Below are 17,538 nucleotides of genomic sequence, written 5' to 3'. Positions count from 1 at the left end.
TTCCACTATGTTGTAGGCAGTATTGTAACAAAGCCAATAACAATAAGGGTGATTTACAGGTTCTCTACTGGACCAAATATTTAATATGGGCTCAATAACCAAGGAAACACTCAAGTACCCAAAATTAGTCAGATACAAATGTAACAATTTTATTTTTGTACAATCATAGTATTAAAACCTAGGGGGACAGCAGGTTAATGCAATCATGACAGGTACAATTATTGATAATTAAAAAGAATAAGGCATCAACGAACATGATAATATATTCAGCACAGGGTTTCAAAAAGTTGTTAAATAAATACATTGAATCAGTTCATGTGATCACCAAACATGCATAATTTCATTGCACAGCAAACCTCAAAGCCATATAAATATCCATTAATACATCACTTAAATACCACACATCACAAATATCAGTCAGGACATACCATCGATACCACTCACGCTAAATAAATATACAAGAGACATTATGAGAAATAATAACCTGCTCTCCTACCCCTTTACTCACACACACACGCTCACTTACACAAATAGTGCCGGGACAGTAGTTGCACACATGAAATAAAGCCTCCCCGGCGAACATACATGTCAACAACCCATACAACGGTAAAAATAAGAGTGTACTGCTGGCTACCGAACGTGGGTTACAGCGTTCAGGGAAATCAAAGGCAGACGCCAAACTTAATAGGGAAAAACCATAGACTGTAAAAGAAAAAGAAAAAAACATGGGGAAAACTCCAGCAAAATATCCCTTCCAGTCTCTGTACGTACAATCTGACCATTAATGACCATTAGAGCAGCTAAAGTTGATTTTTATACCTGCAAATTAGTTTTTTCCAAAATATGAATATTCGGTAACACTTTACTTGAAGGGGTGTGCATAAGACTGACATGACACCTTCATAATCATGACATAACACACGTCATGAATATGAAGGAGGTTTTATGCATGTTTATGACAACTGTCATTAAGTGTCATTCACACAATTATGACATTTTTAATGCAAAGATGACATTGTTTGAGATGTCTTTGTCATGACAGCTTGACATAAACCAAAACATCATGACCTGTCATAAATATGTCATAAACATGACATTACAGATTAATCATCAAACTTAAGAAACTACTTAGCTTTATGGGTTAACATTACATTATATTTCTGACCACTTTTTTTTCAGTGGTACAAATTGAATTTGTCATTAAAATCTCATTTAGTGTCAATACTGTCAAATTATATTATAACTAATACTGGAATACTGAAAAAAAAGTGGAAATATATTCATGACACAGTTATAATGGCCTCATGACAGCCAATGTCAAAACCAACCACATGACAGTTTAATGAAATGTTAACCCATAAAGCTAAGTCGTTTATTAAGTTTGATGATTAACAAAACTGTTAAATCATTCAAAATATTCATTCAGGAATGAAACAGCAACGGTTCTGCTGTGGAATGGTTTTGAACTATTTTAATTTGTGAAATAGAGTAAAAACACCTTGTTTGTTGACATTATATAAACTCAACATCACACTTGCATTTGTGCTGATATTTCCTATATATGATGATGTCAGCTTCACATTAATAGATTATACATATTTTCACCTGCGGCTGCAAATATTCAGTGTGTTGACAGAATCCTGGGCTGTGTTTCCCGAAAGCATCGTTAGCAAACTATGTTCGCAAGTTCTGTCATTATCACCGAGTCTGTGTTTCCTGAAACCATCGTTCCAACGAGCATTCACAAACAGCATCGCAGAGTTGTGTTTGGAGCGACAGCTCTCGACTTGACATGTGGACTCAATAAATCCTTATCTTGAGCAAAATAAGCAAGCTGACATTCAGTGCAACCTGTGTCTTTAATTTAGAATATATACAAATGTCATTTACGTCTTTTAGTTTGTCAAGAGATTTAAAGCGTAGTTTTTGAAGAGTGCATGTGTGAACGAGCTCTAGTGTAAGAACGAGTCTATGATTGAATCTGGAAATAAAGCAAAATAACTGAGAAAAATGAGAATTAGTCCTCAGATGCATGTCTGTAATTTACTGCAAAACATCTAGCGTTAATTCGATCTCAAACGGAGTCATTAAAAGAAGTTATTACTCCACCAGGTGTTTGAACGACAGTATGGTTTCGTGAAACAGTCGTGACTCGCTAGTTGATTTCTTCAACGATGCATCGCTACAGTAGTTCAGCAGCGAGTTACAGCGTTGTTCTGGAAACACACCCCAGTGTAGTTCTGGTGGATCTGAAGATGATTTAAAAGTAACCTGTGTTGTCGCTAGATGTTCTGGGCCACGTTTACTGTTTAATTAAGCTCTGCATGGGCCCTCAGGAGAGATTATAATAGGCCCTCAAGAGAGATTATTATAGGCCCTCAGGTGCTCCTCTTCCCCAAAGGACCGACCAGAAACCTTCAATCAGATGCTGGTGTTTCTTGATGACAACAAAGACAATCACACCCACCACCAAAACCAGCACAGGCAGTCCAACACACAAAATCCAAAACGTTGCAGCTGGAAGGAGGAAGGTGGGAAGAGAACGCATTTTTAATGTTTTTTTCTTTATTAAACTCACTGTTTAAAGGAACACTCCACCGTTTTTTGAAATAGGGCTTATTCACCATCTTTCCTACATTTAGATAGGTGGGCAAACGCATTTTTGTCTCAGTGCATGCACTGTTTTAGTTTGACAGTGCCGCCGATAGCTTAGCTTAGCATAATGAATAGAATCCTTTGTTGCCAGCTAGCATGTCATGAGTAAAATTGATTAAAAAAACCCACACACCTAATTACTTCTTGTGGCCTGCGTATTCACAACGAGTACAAATTGCAATGCAGATTAAGACTAGGTGATTTCCTAGGCAGATATTGACTTGGGACTATATTAGGGGGAAGCACAGGCGAAGCACTGCTACTTGGGCGCAGAGATATCACACAACACCTGAAATCCCCCAACTTCCATCAACATACCAGCGTAAATAGTAGCCGGCTATTTTTCCTACAGTAGACATAGTGAATGGCGATGCACATGGGGGATTTTGTGAGAGACGAAGATGGTGACTTCTCAGATAGTCAAGATCCAGAACCATACCTCTATGAACCAGAGTTTTCAGAAGAGGAGCTGCGTGCTTTGGAAATAGAACGACAGGAGGAGGAGGTTGCGATCGCTCAACAGCCTGAGGACGTGAGGATGAGAGCCAACACGAACTGGTGGTGAGTGTGATATCTCTGCGCCCAAGTAGCAGTGCTTAGCCTGTGCTTCCCCCCCCCCCCCCCCCCCAATATAGTCCCAAGTCAATATCTGCCTAAGAAATCACCAAGTCTTCATCTGCATCGCTATTTGTACTCATTGTGAATACGCAGGCCACAAGAAGTAATTCGTTTTTTTTATTTTTTATCACTTTTACTCATGACATGCTAGCTGGCAACAAAGGATTCCATTCATTATGCTAAGCTAACCTAGCGGCGACGCTTCCAAACTAAAACAGTGCATGCACTGAGACAAAAATGTGTTTGCCCACCTATCTAAATGTAGGAAAGAAGGTGAATAAGCCCTATTTCAAAAAACGGTGGCGTGTTCCTTTAAAGATTTAGTAAAGCTCTCAATGTCTCCTGTTTTACTTACTATGTCCATTGTCTTTAGGTTTGTGATCATCTGTCTTCTTTGTTTCTGTACCAGATTCTGTAGAGAATATCAAAGGTTACTCAAACAGTTTAGCATTTGCTGTTTAAATTGTGATGAATAAACCTCAGCTGTACCTCATCAACTGATCTTCTCTCACCTGTGACTGAGACTGTGATCAACGTTTCATTATTAGAGTCCAGAACTCTGTATGTTCCAGTGTCATTGGCTGTAAACTCATTAATGGTCAGATTTCCATCTCGATCAGTCAGTCGATCACTGTTGACCCCGTGACCTCTCGTCCACACCTCTGTCCAGCCTTCACTAGAGTTTCTCTCCACTTTATCAGCATTGATCAACAGAACATCCAACTTCAGATCCTCTCCTTTCTGCACAGAGATCTCATCTGAGGAGGAACAGAAAGACACTTTATTCTCAATCAATGTTATAATGGTGTCAATCAGGCAAGGGCATAAACATTTATTTAAAGTGGAACAAATGCAATCTATGGTATAATATTCTAATATTCCAATGCAAGACATTTGAAAACCCCATATTGAAGATGAATAATCTGAGGTTGTTATTGTTATGAATAATCTGAGACACATTCAGTGTCTCTGATTACAGGAATTCATGGAATACCAACACAATCACTGAAAGAAAGCTGATGGTTTGATCAGTTTTGACTTTACCATGAATTTGAAGATGGTATTCCCTGATTTGTCGCTCCAGCTTTGACTGATCATTATTGTAATAGACTTTTAAAATGTATTTCCCAGCATCACTGTAGATCAGATCCTTGATGATGATGTCACATGATCCTTTTTTAAATACTCTGCTATTTTCAGTCTTACATTCTTCATTCTCACAGACAGGGATGTTTTTTGACTGACTGTTGAAAATAACATGAAAAATGTCTCTGGCCTCAATATCACAGGGCAGGGTGGCGTTTTCTCCTTTTTGTCCTGTCACATGTATAATGATATTTCCTACAGTGGTGGTTTCTGCAAATACAGACAGTATAAATTAATTCAATACAAACTGAAAAAATACATGCGTTTTTGTCTATTCTCAGTAATAAAGGTCATCATGAAATATTTTAGTAGAGTTATTTTAGTCACTTGTTTACGTATTCAAGTGGATTCAACAGTTGTGAACTGATGATGGTGGAGTTTCTGCAATATTTAGCATCAGAAATGCCAGGAAAGATTAAGGTTGTTGATTAAAGCCATGATTTAAAATAAACAATTAAACAATCATCTCACTTTCTTCAGAGTTAGCTTGTTCAACTATTAATGAGGACCTATTATGCAAAATTCACTTTATAAGGTGTTTGAACACTGAGGTGTGTCTGCAGTGTGTGAGAACAAACAGCCTATAGTTGTAAAAATCCACTCACTTGTTTTTTTAATAATCCCCATTAATAAAAAGCAGTCTTGTCTACTGATTTCCCCTTTATTGCAATACAGTACGTAACACAAATGCAATAGCATGTTGTAGCAAGGTTAGTTGATAAGGGAAGGGATAAGGGAATAAGATAAGGGAATCTGCAAACATTTAAACACTTTAATTATAAAATAAACAAACACAAAACGAACGTAAAGCGACAGCCTCCCACGAACGACTGCCGCACACATAAACAAAACACAACGTAAAGTCCAGGCCTTATCCTCTCTCATCCTTCACTGTCGTCGCTCCAGAACACCTGAACTCCTCCGTGAGAAACTCAGAACGTAGGTGACACTCATTAACAAAGCATTCAGCGCTAATTTTATTTCTCCTCTCAACATAAGTTGTTTTCTCGTGAAGACATTAATAATTGATAAATAGTTGTGATCATGAGAAAACTAACTATCATGAGTAACACTATAGCTGCATCCGAAATCGCATACTTCCCTACTATATAGTAGGCGAAAAAACAGTATGTGACGAGAATTATATCCGAATTCACAGTTTTAATAAAAGAGTATAGGCAAAAAGTACCCGGATGATCTACTTCTTCTGGGGAGATTCTGAAGGGTGTATTTGATGGACACTTTATTATCCTATGAGGTCATGGGAGAGGATTTGTGAATGGAGCTGAAGGGACGTTACTGACGCTGGTCACATGATAATGACAACATGGCGGATGCAGTGGGATACATAGATATCATATATAAACGCTAGATGTCTTATGGCACAGTCACTTCTGGCATCACCGTTCGGCCATCTAGTCACAGTGAAGCTGTGAATTAAGGTGAGTGATCAGCACGCACACAAATCCTCTTATCTCACTGAAATCTTGACAGATTTACAAACGGTTTGGTTTCTTACAAACGTTATTAACGTGGCTATAATTCCGAATGCTTGAACATGTATGTTATAATTATTCATATGTATGCAGTGTATGTATGCAGTGTCATAACTACATCTCTGACGTTTATAACAAACCAAACCGTTTGAAAATCGGTAGAAAATTGAGCAAGTTATGGTTATTTAAAAGTACATGCACCATTAAACGAGTGAGCGAGCACACTGTGGCAAGATGGCCTCCACGTGCGGACGTCGACCTCCATTGGCCAGCAGCGCGCACGAGACATCTAGCGTTTATATATGATATCTATGATGAGATACGTCCAGATTATATTCATACTACATAGAACATACTTTTAGTTGTCGTCAAGTAATTACTTATTCAAAATAAGTACGGACTCGTGATGCAGAGCATGTATATTTGTGTAATTTACGGTGGGCTTACCAAACCATGTGTAGCCTATATTGTTCAATTCAATTCACGTTTATTTGTTTAGCACTTTTCACAATACACATCGTTTCAAACCAGCTTTACAGAAATGCATGAGTGATCTGTTATCATAGGAAACTGTCTAAGTTATGTATTTCAGAAATGTACATATACAAAATCACAGTTAGATAAAAATGTATTAATTTAAACAATGTAGTAATGGCAAGGCAATGTAGTATTTAAAGCATATGTGACCCTGGACCACAAAACCAGTCACATTGGTCAATTTTCTGAAATTGAGATTTTGAGAAATTGAAAGCTGAATAAATAATCTTTCCATTGATGTATGGTTTGTTATGATAGGACAATATTTGACCGAGATACAACTATTGAAATTCTGGAATCTGAGGTTGTGAAAAAATCGAAACATTGAGAAAATCTCCTTTAAAGGAGAAGTTCACTTTTAAAAAAACTTTTGCTGATAATTTACTCACCCCAAGATGCCCATGTCTTTCTTTCTTCAGTTGAAAAGAAATTAAGGTTTTTGATGAAAACATTCCAGGATTTCCCCCCATATTATGGAGTCCAATGGGACCCAAACGGTTCAAGGTCCAAATGACAGTTTCAGTGCAGCTTCAAAGGGCTTTAAACGATACCAGACGATGAATAAGGGTCTTATCTAGCGAAACGATCGGTCATTTCAAAAATAAATAAAAAAGTTTAAGTTTTATAAGCACAAATGTTCGCCTTGCTCTGTTCTGTGATGCGCGTTCGTGACGTCACGTAATACGCAATTACGTTGAAAAGGTCACGCTTGAAAAATTTCTGTCCTGAAGAAAATGTTCTTTTTGGCTTTTTAATATTAAAACACCCAGGATACGCACACAAAATTGGCATTTTAAACGATAAACTGACACAAATACATTTGAAAATGTGTATATGGTCCTCCTTCCGCACATTTGTAAACACGTCAAGCGTGACCTTTTCAACGTAATTGCGTATTACGTGACGTCACGAACGCGCATCACAGAACAGAGCAAGGCGAACATTTGTGCTTATAAAACTTAAACTTTTTTATTTATTTTTGAAATGACCGATCGTTTCGCTAGATAAGACCCTTATTCATCGTCTGGTATCGTTTAAAGCCCTTTGAAACTGCACTGAAACTGTCATTTGGACCTTGAACCGTTTGGGTCCCATTGGAGTCCATAATATGGGGGGAAATCCTGGAATGTTTTCATCAAAAACCTTAATTTCTTTTCGACTGAAGAAAGAAAGACATGGACATCTTGGATGACATGGGGGTGAGTAAATTATCAGCAAAAGTTTTTTTAAAAGTGAACTTCTCCTTTAAAGTTGTGCATTTATGTTCGCGATTGTGCAGCATTCACTCACAGAAATACATGTTTTATATATTTACGGTAGGAAACTTACAAAATATCTTCATGGAAGATGATCTTTACTTAATATCCTAATGATTTTTGGCATTAAAGAAAAATTTATAATTTTGGCCCATACAATGTATTGTTGGCTATTGCCACAAATAAACCCGTGCGACTCGTGACTCGTGACTGGTGACGTGATCCAGGGTCACATATATTGTGTTGCTTGTAATGGTAGTTTGCAACATGCATTTGTGGAAGCTCTGATGCTTTTAATGAGAGTGAAATAAAACAGAAACAGAAGTCTGAATCAGAAGCTTTTGCTGTGTCATCGGTGTCCCCTTGTCCTCCTCCACTCCTCAGCTCAACACACACACTTTTGTAGGATTTTTCAGAACTGTATTAAATCTGAGAAAACTGAGAAATCACTGCTGCTGAAACGGGGTTTCATGAACAGCAACTTGACTGAGATGCTGCAAGGGAGGCCATTTCACTTCTTGCTAGTTCAGCACAACTATTTAAAAAGATGAGTGAATCATTGTGCCATCATTACCCTGGTGAAAAAAACATGCTAAGTATACTTGCAGCCAGACAGTATACTTTGTGTTAATGATTAGTTAACTTGAATGTGTGCTATTTTGAAACAACTAATTATATTTTAGTTGTAATTAAATTGTTTTAAAGCATAACTTTAAGTGTATTTAGTGTACTTGTGTATAAATTTGTGTAACATTTTTAAGTGCAAATAAATAAACAGAATTTTCACTTCAAGTATATTTTTCTAAAATATATTTAAAAAATACCTAAAGTAGGCCTACCATTATTTTAAAGTGTGTTAAAAGTTGCATTGTGAAAATAGGTAAAAGCATGATGCTAATATACTTTAATATATTTAAAGATAGTAAGAAAACATTGTTAGTATATTTGCAATGTACTATTGAAAAAGGGAATATAGGCTATTTTAAATACTTTTTTTCACTGGGGCAGGTTTACTTGTGTTGGAAAATCTTGTTTCAGATTTGTTCAGTGAACATTAAAATGTATTCAGATTTGATGGTAATGAACGGGATGCTGTTGTTTTAGTTGATAAATGTAAGCATTATAAACCTTATGCAATTTAGAGTACAAATGGACCAAATAAGAATACAGTATAATGTTGCAAGTGGGGCGTAGTTTAGCGAGGTCCGCAACGGCGAACCGTTTAGGGCCCCGACAAATACCAAGAAGCCTATATAAATCATAAATTACTTATTCGTTTTCTATCATTTATTGTATGGCCTGTCTATAACCATTAAGATTCATCGGCCCATCATGAATAGTGGAACTTTCCTATGGTACTGCACATGTGCGAGCAGTTCAGTGATGGCACTTTCAGTTTAGGTTTTCAATCCAATCATGTGTTTACCTGTGCTCTCGATCGTATTAGAAAAGGAATAAACCACCCCTTTCAATCCAGTCGAAATTTCATTCGGATCGAGCTCAACTGGATCGATGTGTGCCGGTGAGTGTAGCCCGCGAACACGAACAGCACACAGACGCGAATAGCACACAGGTTCTCTTACGAGAGTCTTCTTTTCTCGAGATACTGAAGCCAAAAATTATCCTTAATTTCATATTTTGTCAACGCAGTGCAGCTGCGGGCAGCTGAGCTAGAGCGGCATACTGCACGCTCATTGGCTGCCGCGCGGCAACTGCTTAAGCCTACCAGTGAGCCTGGCGTGACGTCACGCCCAATGAGGGCGCGTGCGCCCTCGCGCGTCACAGCCCGCCAGAATGGGCGGCGTCAGAGCGTATATAAGGAAGGCTCGTAGGCTATATTCTCTGATTTCTGTCTTTTCAGCGAAGCACTCGCATCGCTGAACTCTGAGAGGAAGCCGTCGCCGTTGTCCTGCAAGGAACAGCTAACGAGCCAGCTTAGGACAGCCTGAGGAAGCCGGACGAATCTTCGCCGCCTTCAGCCTGCCGTGCCAGCTCAGCTATCCGGCGATATCCTTTCATTGCAAAAGCTCTTTGTGTGTGTGTTTTGCTTCCGCAGCACTATCTAAAAGAGCAGAGGCGTTGTTGCAAATGCCTCGCACCACGTGCGGCTCATGCCGCTCTACGCTCAGCGACAGAGACCGCCATCTTATCTGCGCTCTCTGCCTGGGCCGGGACCACGCAGCCGTCGTGCTTTCCACGGGCGGCTGCACCTTCTGTGAAGAGCTGCCGATGTCGACCCTGCGGGCTCGACTCGCCCTCTTCACGGAGCCTGCTCCAACCGTCGTCGGGCCGCGAAAGAAGAAACGCCGCTCTCAACGACCACCGGAGCCCGAGACTCGAGCCAGGGCCTCGCCGGAGCCTCTCCCGCGAGCCTCGCTCTCTCCTTCTCCGCCCCCGCTTCCCGACGCGTAGCCGACGGCTCTCGCCCGCGATGCCGTCGCCTCAGGGGATGAAGCGGATGACAACGCACTACTGGACACGTGCTCGTTAATGCCGTCGGACTGCGAGGGATGGTCTGGTTCTGTCCGCTCCGCCTCCTCCACCAGAGCGTCCAGCAGGACTCACGCCAGTGCGGACGCCGAGCTTCTCCGCCTCCTCACTGTGGCAGTCGAGCACCTGGGCCTCGAATGGTCTCCGCCAGCGGTGCTCCCGCCCAACAGGCTCGACGGATACTTCCTGCCCACCAGTCGACAAGCTCCAGCGTCCAGACCAGCGCCTTTTCTACCGGAGCTTCACGAGGAGCTTGCTAAATCGTGGAACGCTCCAGTTTCGGCCAGACTCCGCTCTCCGGCCTCATCAGCTCTCTCCCGCGTGGACGGAGCCACGGAGAAAGGGTATGACCGGATCCCACCGGTCGAACAGGCGGTTGCAGCGCATCTTTGCCCCCCATCCGCGAGATGGCGCTCAAAGACTGCCCTCCCGTCTAAGGCCTGCAGGACTACTTCGGCGTTTGCCAGCCGCGCTTTCTCCGCCGCTGGGCAAGCCGCCTCAGCCCTGCACACAATGGCGGTCCTCCAAGTTCTCCAAGCCGACCTCCTCCGCCAGCTCGACGAGGGAGAACTGGATAAGTCTGCCTTGACCGACCTGCGCAGTGTGACGGACCTCTCCCTTCGCACGACGAAGACAGCGGCCCAAGCTATCGGACGTTCCATGGCTTCGCTGACCGTCTTAGAGAGCCACCTCTGGCTAACGCTAGCCGACATGGGGGAACAAGAGCGGTCCGTTTTTCTCAACGCCCCGCTCTCACCCACCGGTCTCTTCGGCCCTGCGGTGAGTGGCCTCGTGGACCGCTTCTCTGAAGTACAGAAGACGTCACAGGCCATGAACCTCTTTCTGCCCCGCCGCTCGAGCTCCGCTGCAGGCCGCTCTAACACTCAGCCTCCTGCACGCAGCTCCACGCAGCGCCTGTCTCGACCTCCAGCTTCGCAGCAGCGCCAGCGCGGCCGACCCAGGTCCCGCTCCACCAGCCAGCACAGGCCGCCACCCCCGCGGGGTCCCCGGCCTAGAGTTTCGCTGAAACCCGAGCCTGCGAAGTCCTCCTAGCACTCGTCGAGAGGAAAAGACGGTTGAGTCCCGCCGCGGCCGGACCGCCGTCAAAGCTAACTTGTATCCCTCTGCCAGTCCCCTTGATAAAGGCTACTGCAGTAGTGTCCACCGCAGCCAACGAGCCAGTTTCTCAACTCTCTCGCCTGCACACAAACGCCGTTTTTACGGCGACCCAGATAAATCAAATAAAGAGTGTAAAATCTGGTCATTCGGCTCACGCCGTCAGTGTTATGAGTGTAGTAAACATGCCCACGTCCCAGTGTTCATTGCTACACACAAGCACAATCTCCCCTGTGTACCCCACAGAGTGCACTCACATAAAGCGCGCTACGGCCGCTCGAGTGTTAGTTGTAGATCACGTGCCCACGCCCCAGTGCTCACACCTACACAGTGCTCGCTCTGTCTCACACATTCGGGGACCAGAGCACTCCGCCACAGGCTGTGTGTTAATAAAGAGCCCTGTGCCCGCTACACAGCACGCACACTCTCATGTAAACACTCACGAGCCCGCCCCGCTCCCGCGCCGCGAGCCGTCACACACAACGCTCTCTCACAGCGTCACTCAGCCGGCTGCCGCTATCAGCGAGCCCCCGTCTCCCCTCACTGCCACTGCGCGACTCGCGCACATACCGGCTGTGCGGCGGGCGGGACCCGGAGGCGATTCGACCCCTAGCTATGAGTGCGAATGCATGGAAAGCTATTCCGGGAGTGTCGAAGTGGGTACTAAACACAGTGATAAAGGGCTATTCGCTTCAATTCGCTCGCCGCCCCCCCGCGCTTTCGCGCCCGGGTCGAGACTCAAGTGAAGGCGGATGCAGCTCATCTGCTTCACGCAGAAATAGCGAATTTGCTGCACAAAGGGGCGATAGAACGAGTTCACCCTCCGGTTACCGAGGCAGGCTTATACAGCCGTTATTTCCTCGTACCCAAGAAGGGCGGAGCGCTCAGACCTATATTAGATCTGAGATATTTGAACAAAGCGCTCGTGAAACGACCGTTCAAAATGCTCACGACCAGTCAAATCCTTGCGCAGATTCGCCCGGGGGACTGGTTCATCTCTCTCGATCTGAAAGACGCGTATTTTCAGATTCAGATTATACCCCGTCACAGGCCATTCTTGAGATTCGCCTTCGACGGTCAGGTATATCAGTACACCGTCCTGCCGTTCGGCCTGTCCCTGGCACCCCGTACATTTACGAAGTGCATGGATGCGGCTCTCGCACCCCTGAGATCGAAGGGAATGTGAATTCTGAACTATCTGGACGATTGGCTCATTATAGCGCACTCAACAGAGGAACTAGTTTCTCACAAGAAAGCGCTTCTCGGTCATTTGGAAAGCCTGGGTCTTTCCGTGAACTGGGACAAGAGCTCTCTAACCCCCAGCCAGTCTATCACTTTTCTGGGTATAGATCTGGATTCGGCGGCGATGACGGCCAGATTGTCAACGCAGCGTTTCGCACCTCGCCGTTTCCATTCAAGTGGGAAAAGTTTTTCCCCTGAAAACCTTTCAGAGGCTTTTGGGCCATATGGCGTCAGCCGCAGCGGTCCTGCAGCTGGGTTTACTTCGAATGCGCCCGCTTCAATGCTGGCTAAAGTCGGAAGTGCCCCGCAAAGCATGGATTTCGGGCCGTGCACCAGTCAGAGTGACTCAGCGCTGTGTTTCAGCCCTGCAGCCCTGGCTGGCGGCCGAATGGTATCAGCGGGGAGTGACGATGGGGGTCATCGCACACCGCAAAGTGGTCTCGACAGACGCATCCAACATGGGTTGGGGAGCGACTCACGAGGGCAGTCCGATTTGCAGCCCATGGTCGAATACGGAGAAAAGGCTTCACATAAACTGTCTAGAGATGCTGGCGGTCGAGAAAGCGCTGAAGCACTTTCTACCGCTTCTACGGGGACACCATGTGCTAGTTCGCTCGGACAACATGTCAGTGGTGTCTTACGTGAACCGCCAGGGCGGAATCAGATCCAGAACCCTGCGCGCTCTCACAGAGCGCCTCCTATCCTGGGCTCAGGGCCCGCTGCGCTCCCTAAGGGCAGCTCATGTACCCGGTCGTCTGAACGACGGCCCGGACAGACTGTCCAGGGACAACGTTCCCCCAGGGGAATGGTCTCTACACCGCCAGACGGTCCAAACGCTTTGGCGTCGTTTCGGCGAAGCGGAGATCGACCTCTTCGCCGCGAGCGAGAACGCTCAGTGCCAGAGGTTTTTCTCAAAACACGAGGACGCGCTGGCCCAGACCTGGCCCAGCGTTCCGCTGTATGCGTTCCCCCCGATCTCGATGCTGCCTCAAGTGCTAGCGAGGATCAGGAAGGCAGACTGCGCAGTGCTCCTCATAGCGCCGCGCTGGGAAAACCAACCGTGGTTCCCCGAGCTAATGAGACTGGCAGACACAGCCCCATGGCCGATTCCGGTGAGGAGAGATCTTCTCTCTCAAGCCAGAGGATCGATTCGGCATCCCCATCCAGAGCACTGGTCTCTGCATGCGTGGGAAATCAACGGATATTCGTTGATCTGCCAGAAGGGGTAATTAACACGATCACGCAGTCCAGAGCCCCCTCGACGAGGCGGCTCTATGCGTCTAAATGGTCGGTGTTTAGCAAATGGTGTGTGGAAAAGGGTTCTAATGCTCAGTCCTGTGGAGTCCCACAGGTATTAAACTTTCTCCAAGAGATGTTGGACGCGGGCAGGTCCCCCTCCACGCTCAAGGTTTACGTCGCGGCCATAGCAGCGTTCGCCGATTCGGCGCGCGGCCGCTCACTGGGCAGGAACGAACTCATTACCCGCTTTCTGCGCGGGGCTAGGAGGATGAACCCTCCTCGGCCCCCGTCAGTCCCTATTTGGGACCTGTCTCTGGTCCTAGAGTCCCTAAAAGTGCATCCCTTCGAGCCTTTGGACTTGAGTTGAAGTACTTGACGCTTAAAACCGTTTTTCTGCTAGCTCTGGCTTCAGTCAAACGAGTGGGTGATTTGCATGCGCTGTCCGTCAGCGCGTCGTGCCTCGAGTTTGGACCTAACGACTTAGCCATTCTCAAACCGAAGCACGGTTATGTCCCCAAAGTGTTAGGTACTCCCTTTAGGGCTCAAGTCATTACCCTATCGGCCCTGCCGTCATCCGGCAGTGAGGAGGGTGTTAACCGCCTTTGCCCGGTCAGGGCGTTAAGGTATTATGTCATGCGCTCTGCAGCCTTCAGGCTCTCAGAGCAGCTTTTCGTCTCGTTTGGAGGGCGCGCTAAGGGTCGCGCCGCCTCGAAACAGACGCTATCCAGATGGATAGTGGATGCTATTGCAGCAGCATATGCGTCAAAAGACCTGCAATGTCCGTTGGGCATATGGGCTCATTCCACCAGAGGCATGGCCTCATCGTGGGCATGGTCCAGCGGGATTTCCATTCATGACATTTGTATGGCGGCGGGCTGGGCGTCCCCCTCTACATTTGTTAGGTTTTATAACCTGGAAGTTCCCGCCCTGCAGGCTAAACTTCTGTCAGTCTAGTCGTGTTCATGTCCTGCTCATGTGCGCAGGCTGTATTATCGATTAGCTTGTCTGTTGAGCTGCACGCTCAGGGTATCAGAATGCATAGACCGGCCGTGCCGTTCTTGTGTTCCCTAGGTGTGCTTATGAACATGTGTTGGCCCGCACCGCTGGCCACCTGTCATTTCACCTCTATGCTTTTCATAAAGAGTCATATGTGATCGTTAGGCACGCACGGCGTGGACAAGGGGTTCCCGCAGCGTAAGCAAGCTTACGCAATACGAGAGAACCTCTCGTAAGAGAACGATACTTGGTTACTCACGTAACCTCGGTTCTCTCTAGAGAGGGAACGAGTATTGCGTTCCCTGCCGTGCTTAAAGCCTATAGCTCGTGTCGCTTCATTCGACAGAAAACAGAGAATATAGCCTACGAGCCTTCCTTATATACGCTCTGACGCCGCCCATTCTGGCGGGCTGTGACGCGCGAGGGCGCGCGCGCCCTCATTGGGCGTGACGTCACGCCAGGCTCACTGGTAGGCTTAAGCAGTTGCCGCGCGGCAGCCAATGAGCGTGCAGTATGCCGCTCTAGCTCAGCTGCCCGCAGCTGCACTGCGTTGACAAAATATGAAATTAAGGATAATTTTTGGCTTCAGTATCTTGAGAAAAGAAGACTTTTCCCGCAGCGTAAGCAAGCTTACGCAATACTCGTTCCCTCTCTAGAGAGAACCGAGGTTACGTGAGTAACCAGGTTAATTTTATCGTTTTAATGAGTGACGATCCTGCTTTCTGGCCGAAACACCTGTCAGATAATGAGCTTTGACTTGTGATTTTTTTTTTTTTTTTTTTTTGTGAATACATTTTTATTTTATTTTACATTGAGAAAATGCAACAGTTCCAGGTTACAGACATTTTTACGCATTAATATTGAAGTGTAACCACAAATATGGTTAATTAACTGCAAATAGTTTGTTTGTGCATTTTTTTTTTTTTTTTGTGAATTCAGTTGTATTTAATTTTACATTGAGAAAATAAAAGTTTGAGGTTACAGATTATTTTTTTATTTTTTTTTACAGAATAGAAAAAAAGTATATAGAAAAAGAGTGTTTTGAGTTCAAAGTTTGACTGTTGGCTGTTTTGACCCAAATCACTGGGCTAAGTCCACCCCTGGACAAGTGCCAAAATATCTGTTGTTGTTGCAGTAATTGTGGAGAGACCGGCTGGGAAAGAGGAAGTTAGAGAGAGAGGGACGTGACTAGACTGAACTGTGTTTATGGACTGAACTGTGTTAATGGACTGAGGCTAGGTCTACATTAGCCTAATCCAGATACATATGTACATGTGTTACCATTTATAAAAATATTTACAATTTATATAAAATAAATGATACTGACCACTATAATTTATAAAGCAGAACAGCACAGGCAGCAGACTCCACCATCTGAACCTGAAAAAACAGAAGAACTGGTTTTCAGTGAACAGAAACACAACTATAGCTATAGGTCTACTAAATAACACAAAAACACAGGCGGTAATCATATTTTTAAACATGAAAACTTACATGATAAAAGTTCTGCATGAGTCTTTTCCTCAGGCGTCAAAATAGACAATAATAAGCTCCAGACGAAAATAATACACAACTGAAACAGATAATTTCTGAACGGTTCGCCTGACCAATCTGAAAACCCCAATGCTCAGAAATATCACTTCTTTATTTGGTTTCTGTATACTCTATTCTATTGTCATGATGCAGCAGAAACGGGGAGGAAGCAGGATACACATGCAGCACACTTTATTCAATAAACTGAAAACAATACAAAGACTCAGACCAGGAACAGGACCCAGGAGCAGTACAACCAACATCAACAGTAACAACACAAGAACTCACAAAGACTAAACTAAAACACAGGGCTTAAATACAAGGCCAAACAAGCTAAACAAGATAACAAGGGGGCGTGGCTAATCTGAAACACCTGGGGAGACTAATAAACATAAAAAGACACGGGAACACAGACTGACATCACAACATATATACTCCTTATGTAGGCCCATTTCTTTTCAGCACTTCTCTTCTGTGAAGTCATCTCTCTACTGTGTGACAGAAAGTCGTGTGGTTATGATGCAATCGTTAGCCTATTTTTTACAAAAACTGCTTCTACGGGGCCGTAACGTAAGATACAAGGTAATGGAGCCTTTTCTACATTTTTGTGTTTCTTTAGAAATAAATAATGGACAAATGGAGTCTTTAACCCTCTGGGGTCTAAGGTGTTTTTGGGGTCCTTGAGATGTTCTGACATGCCCTGACATTTTTGCTTTTTTCAGTTGCTTATAAACATATTAATGGCAAAGGTGTAAATTCACTCTATAAAGCACAAACAGGGCTACCATCATATGTGAGCACCATGCATGTACATGTTTGTATTTTTGAGAGAATAATGTTTATGCATGGTTATTGAAAAAACTAAAAACTAAAGTTTCTGAAATAAGGCCATAAAACACATTCTAAATATGTGTCAATAAGACTTTTGCTCCTGGATTGGATTGCTCCTGGATTGCTCCTGTCTGCCTCGCTGCCTGCTGTGAGTGTGTTTGTTTGCTTCGGTGCTGTAAGCTCCGTCTTAGCCTTGTATTTCTTTGTTTTGAACCATCATTTACTACCATTTCTAGTTGTTTATACTACTACATTTTACCCAACATCTCTGATTAAACTGACATCGCTAGCTTCTGCTATTAGTACTACTAGCACAAAACGCTAGTAATTCGCTAGCCTGTTAACGTGCCACCCGTGCGCTCGGCTATTTTTATTTATTTATT

At 44.4% G+C, this 17,538-nt stretch overlaps 1 protein-coding gene across 1 annotated transcript; it reads right to left on the bottom strand.

The window, feature by feature from the left end:
* Positions 1 to 1,463: 1,463 nt before the first annotated feature.
* On the bottom strand, positions 1,464 to 16,413 carry LOC311093976 (uncharacterized protein). Its single transcript, XM_084131692.1, has 6 exons — positions 16,286 to 16,413; positions 16,119 to 16,171; positions 4,318 to 4,629; positions 3,786 to 4,031; positions 3,629 to 3,685; positions 1,464 to 2,517 (listed from the first exon to the last, which is right to left on the bottom strand). Coding segments are annotated over exons 1-6 (819 nt in total). The 5' UTR covers positions 16,288 to 16,413; the 3' UTR covers positions 1,464 to 2,368.
* Positions 16,414 to 17,538: the final 1,125 nt, after the last annotated feature.

This window comes from Abramis brama, assembly GCF_963993115.1.
Source record: "Abramis brama genome assembly, chromosome: 12".
NCBI lineage: Eukaryota > Metazoa > Chordata > Actinopteri > Cypriniformes > Leuciscidae > Abramis > Abramis brama.
Note: the sequence above shows the minus strand (reverse complement) of the source record. Positions and strands in the feature narration are given on the sequence as shown.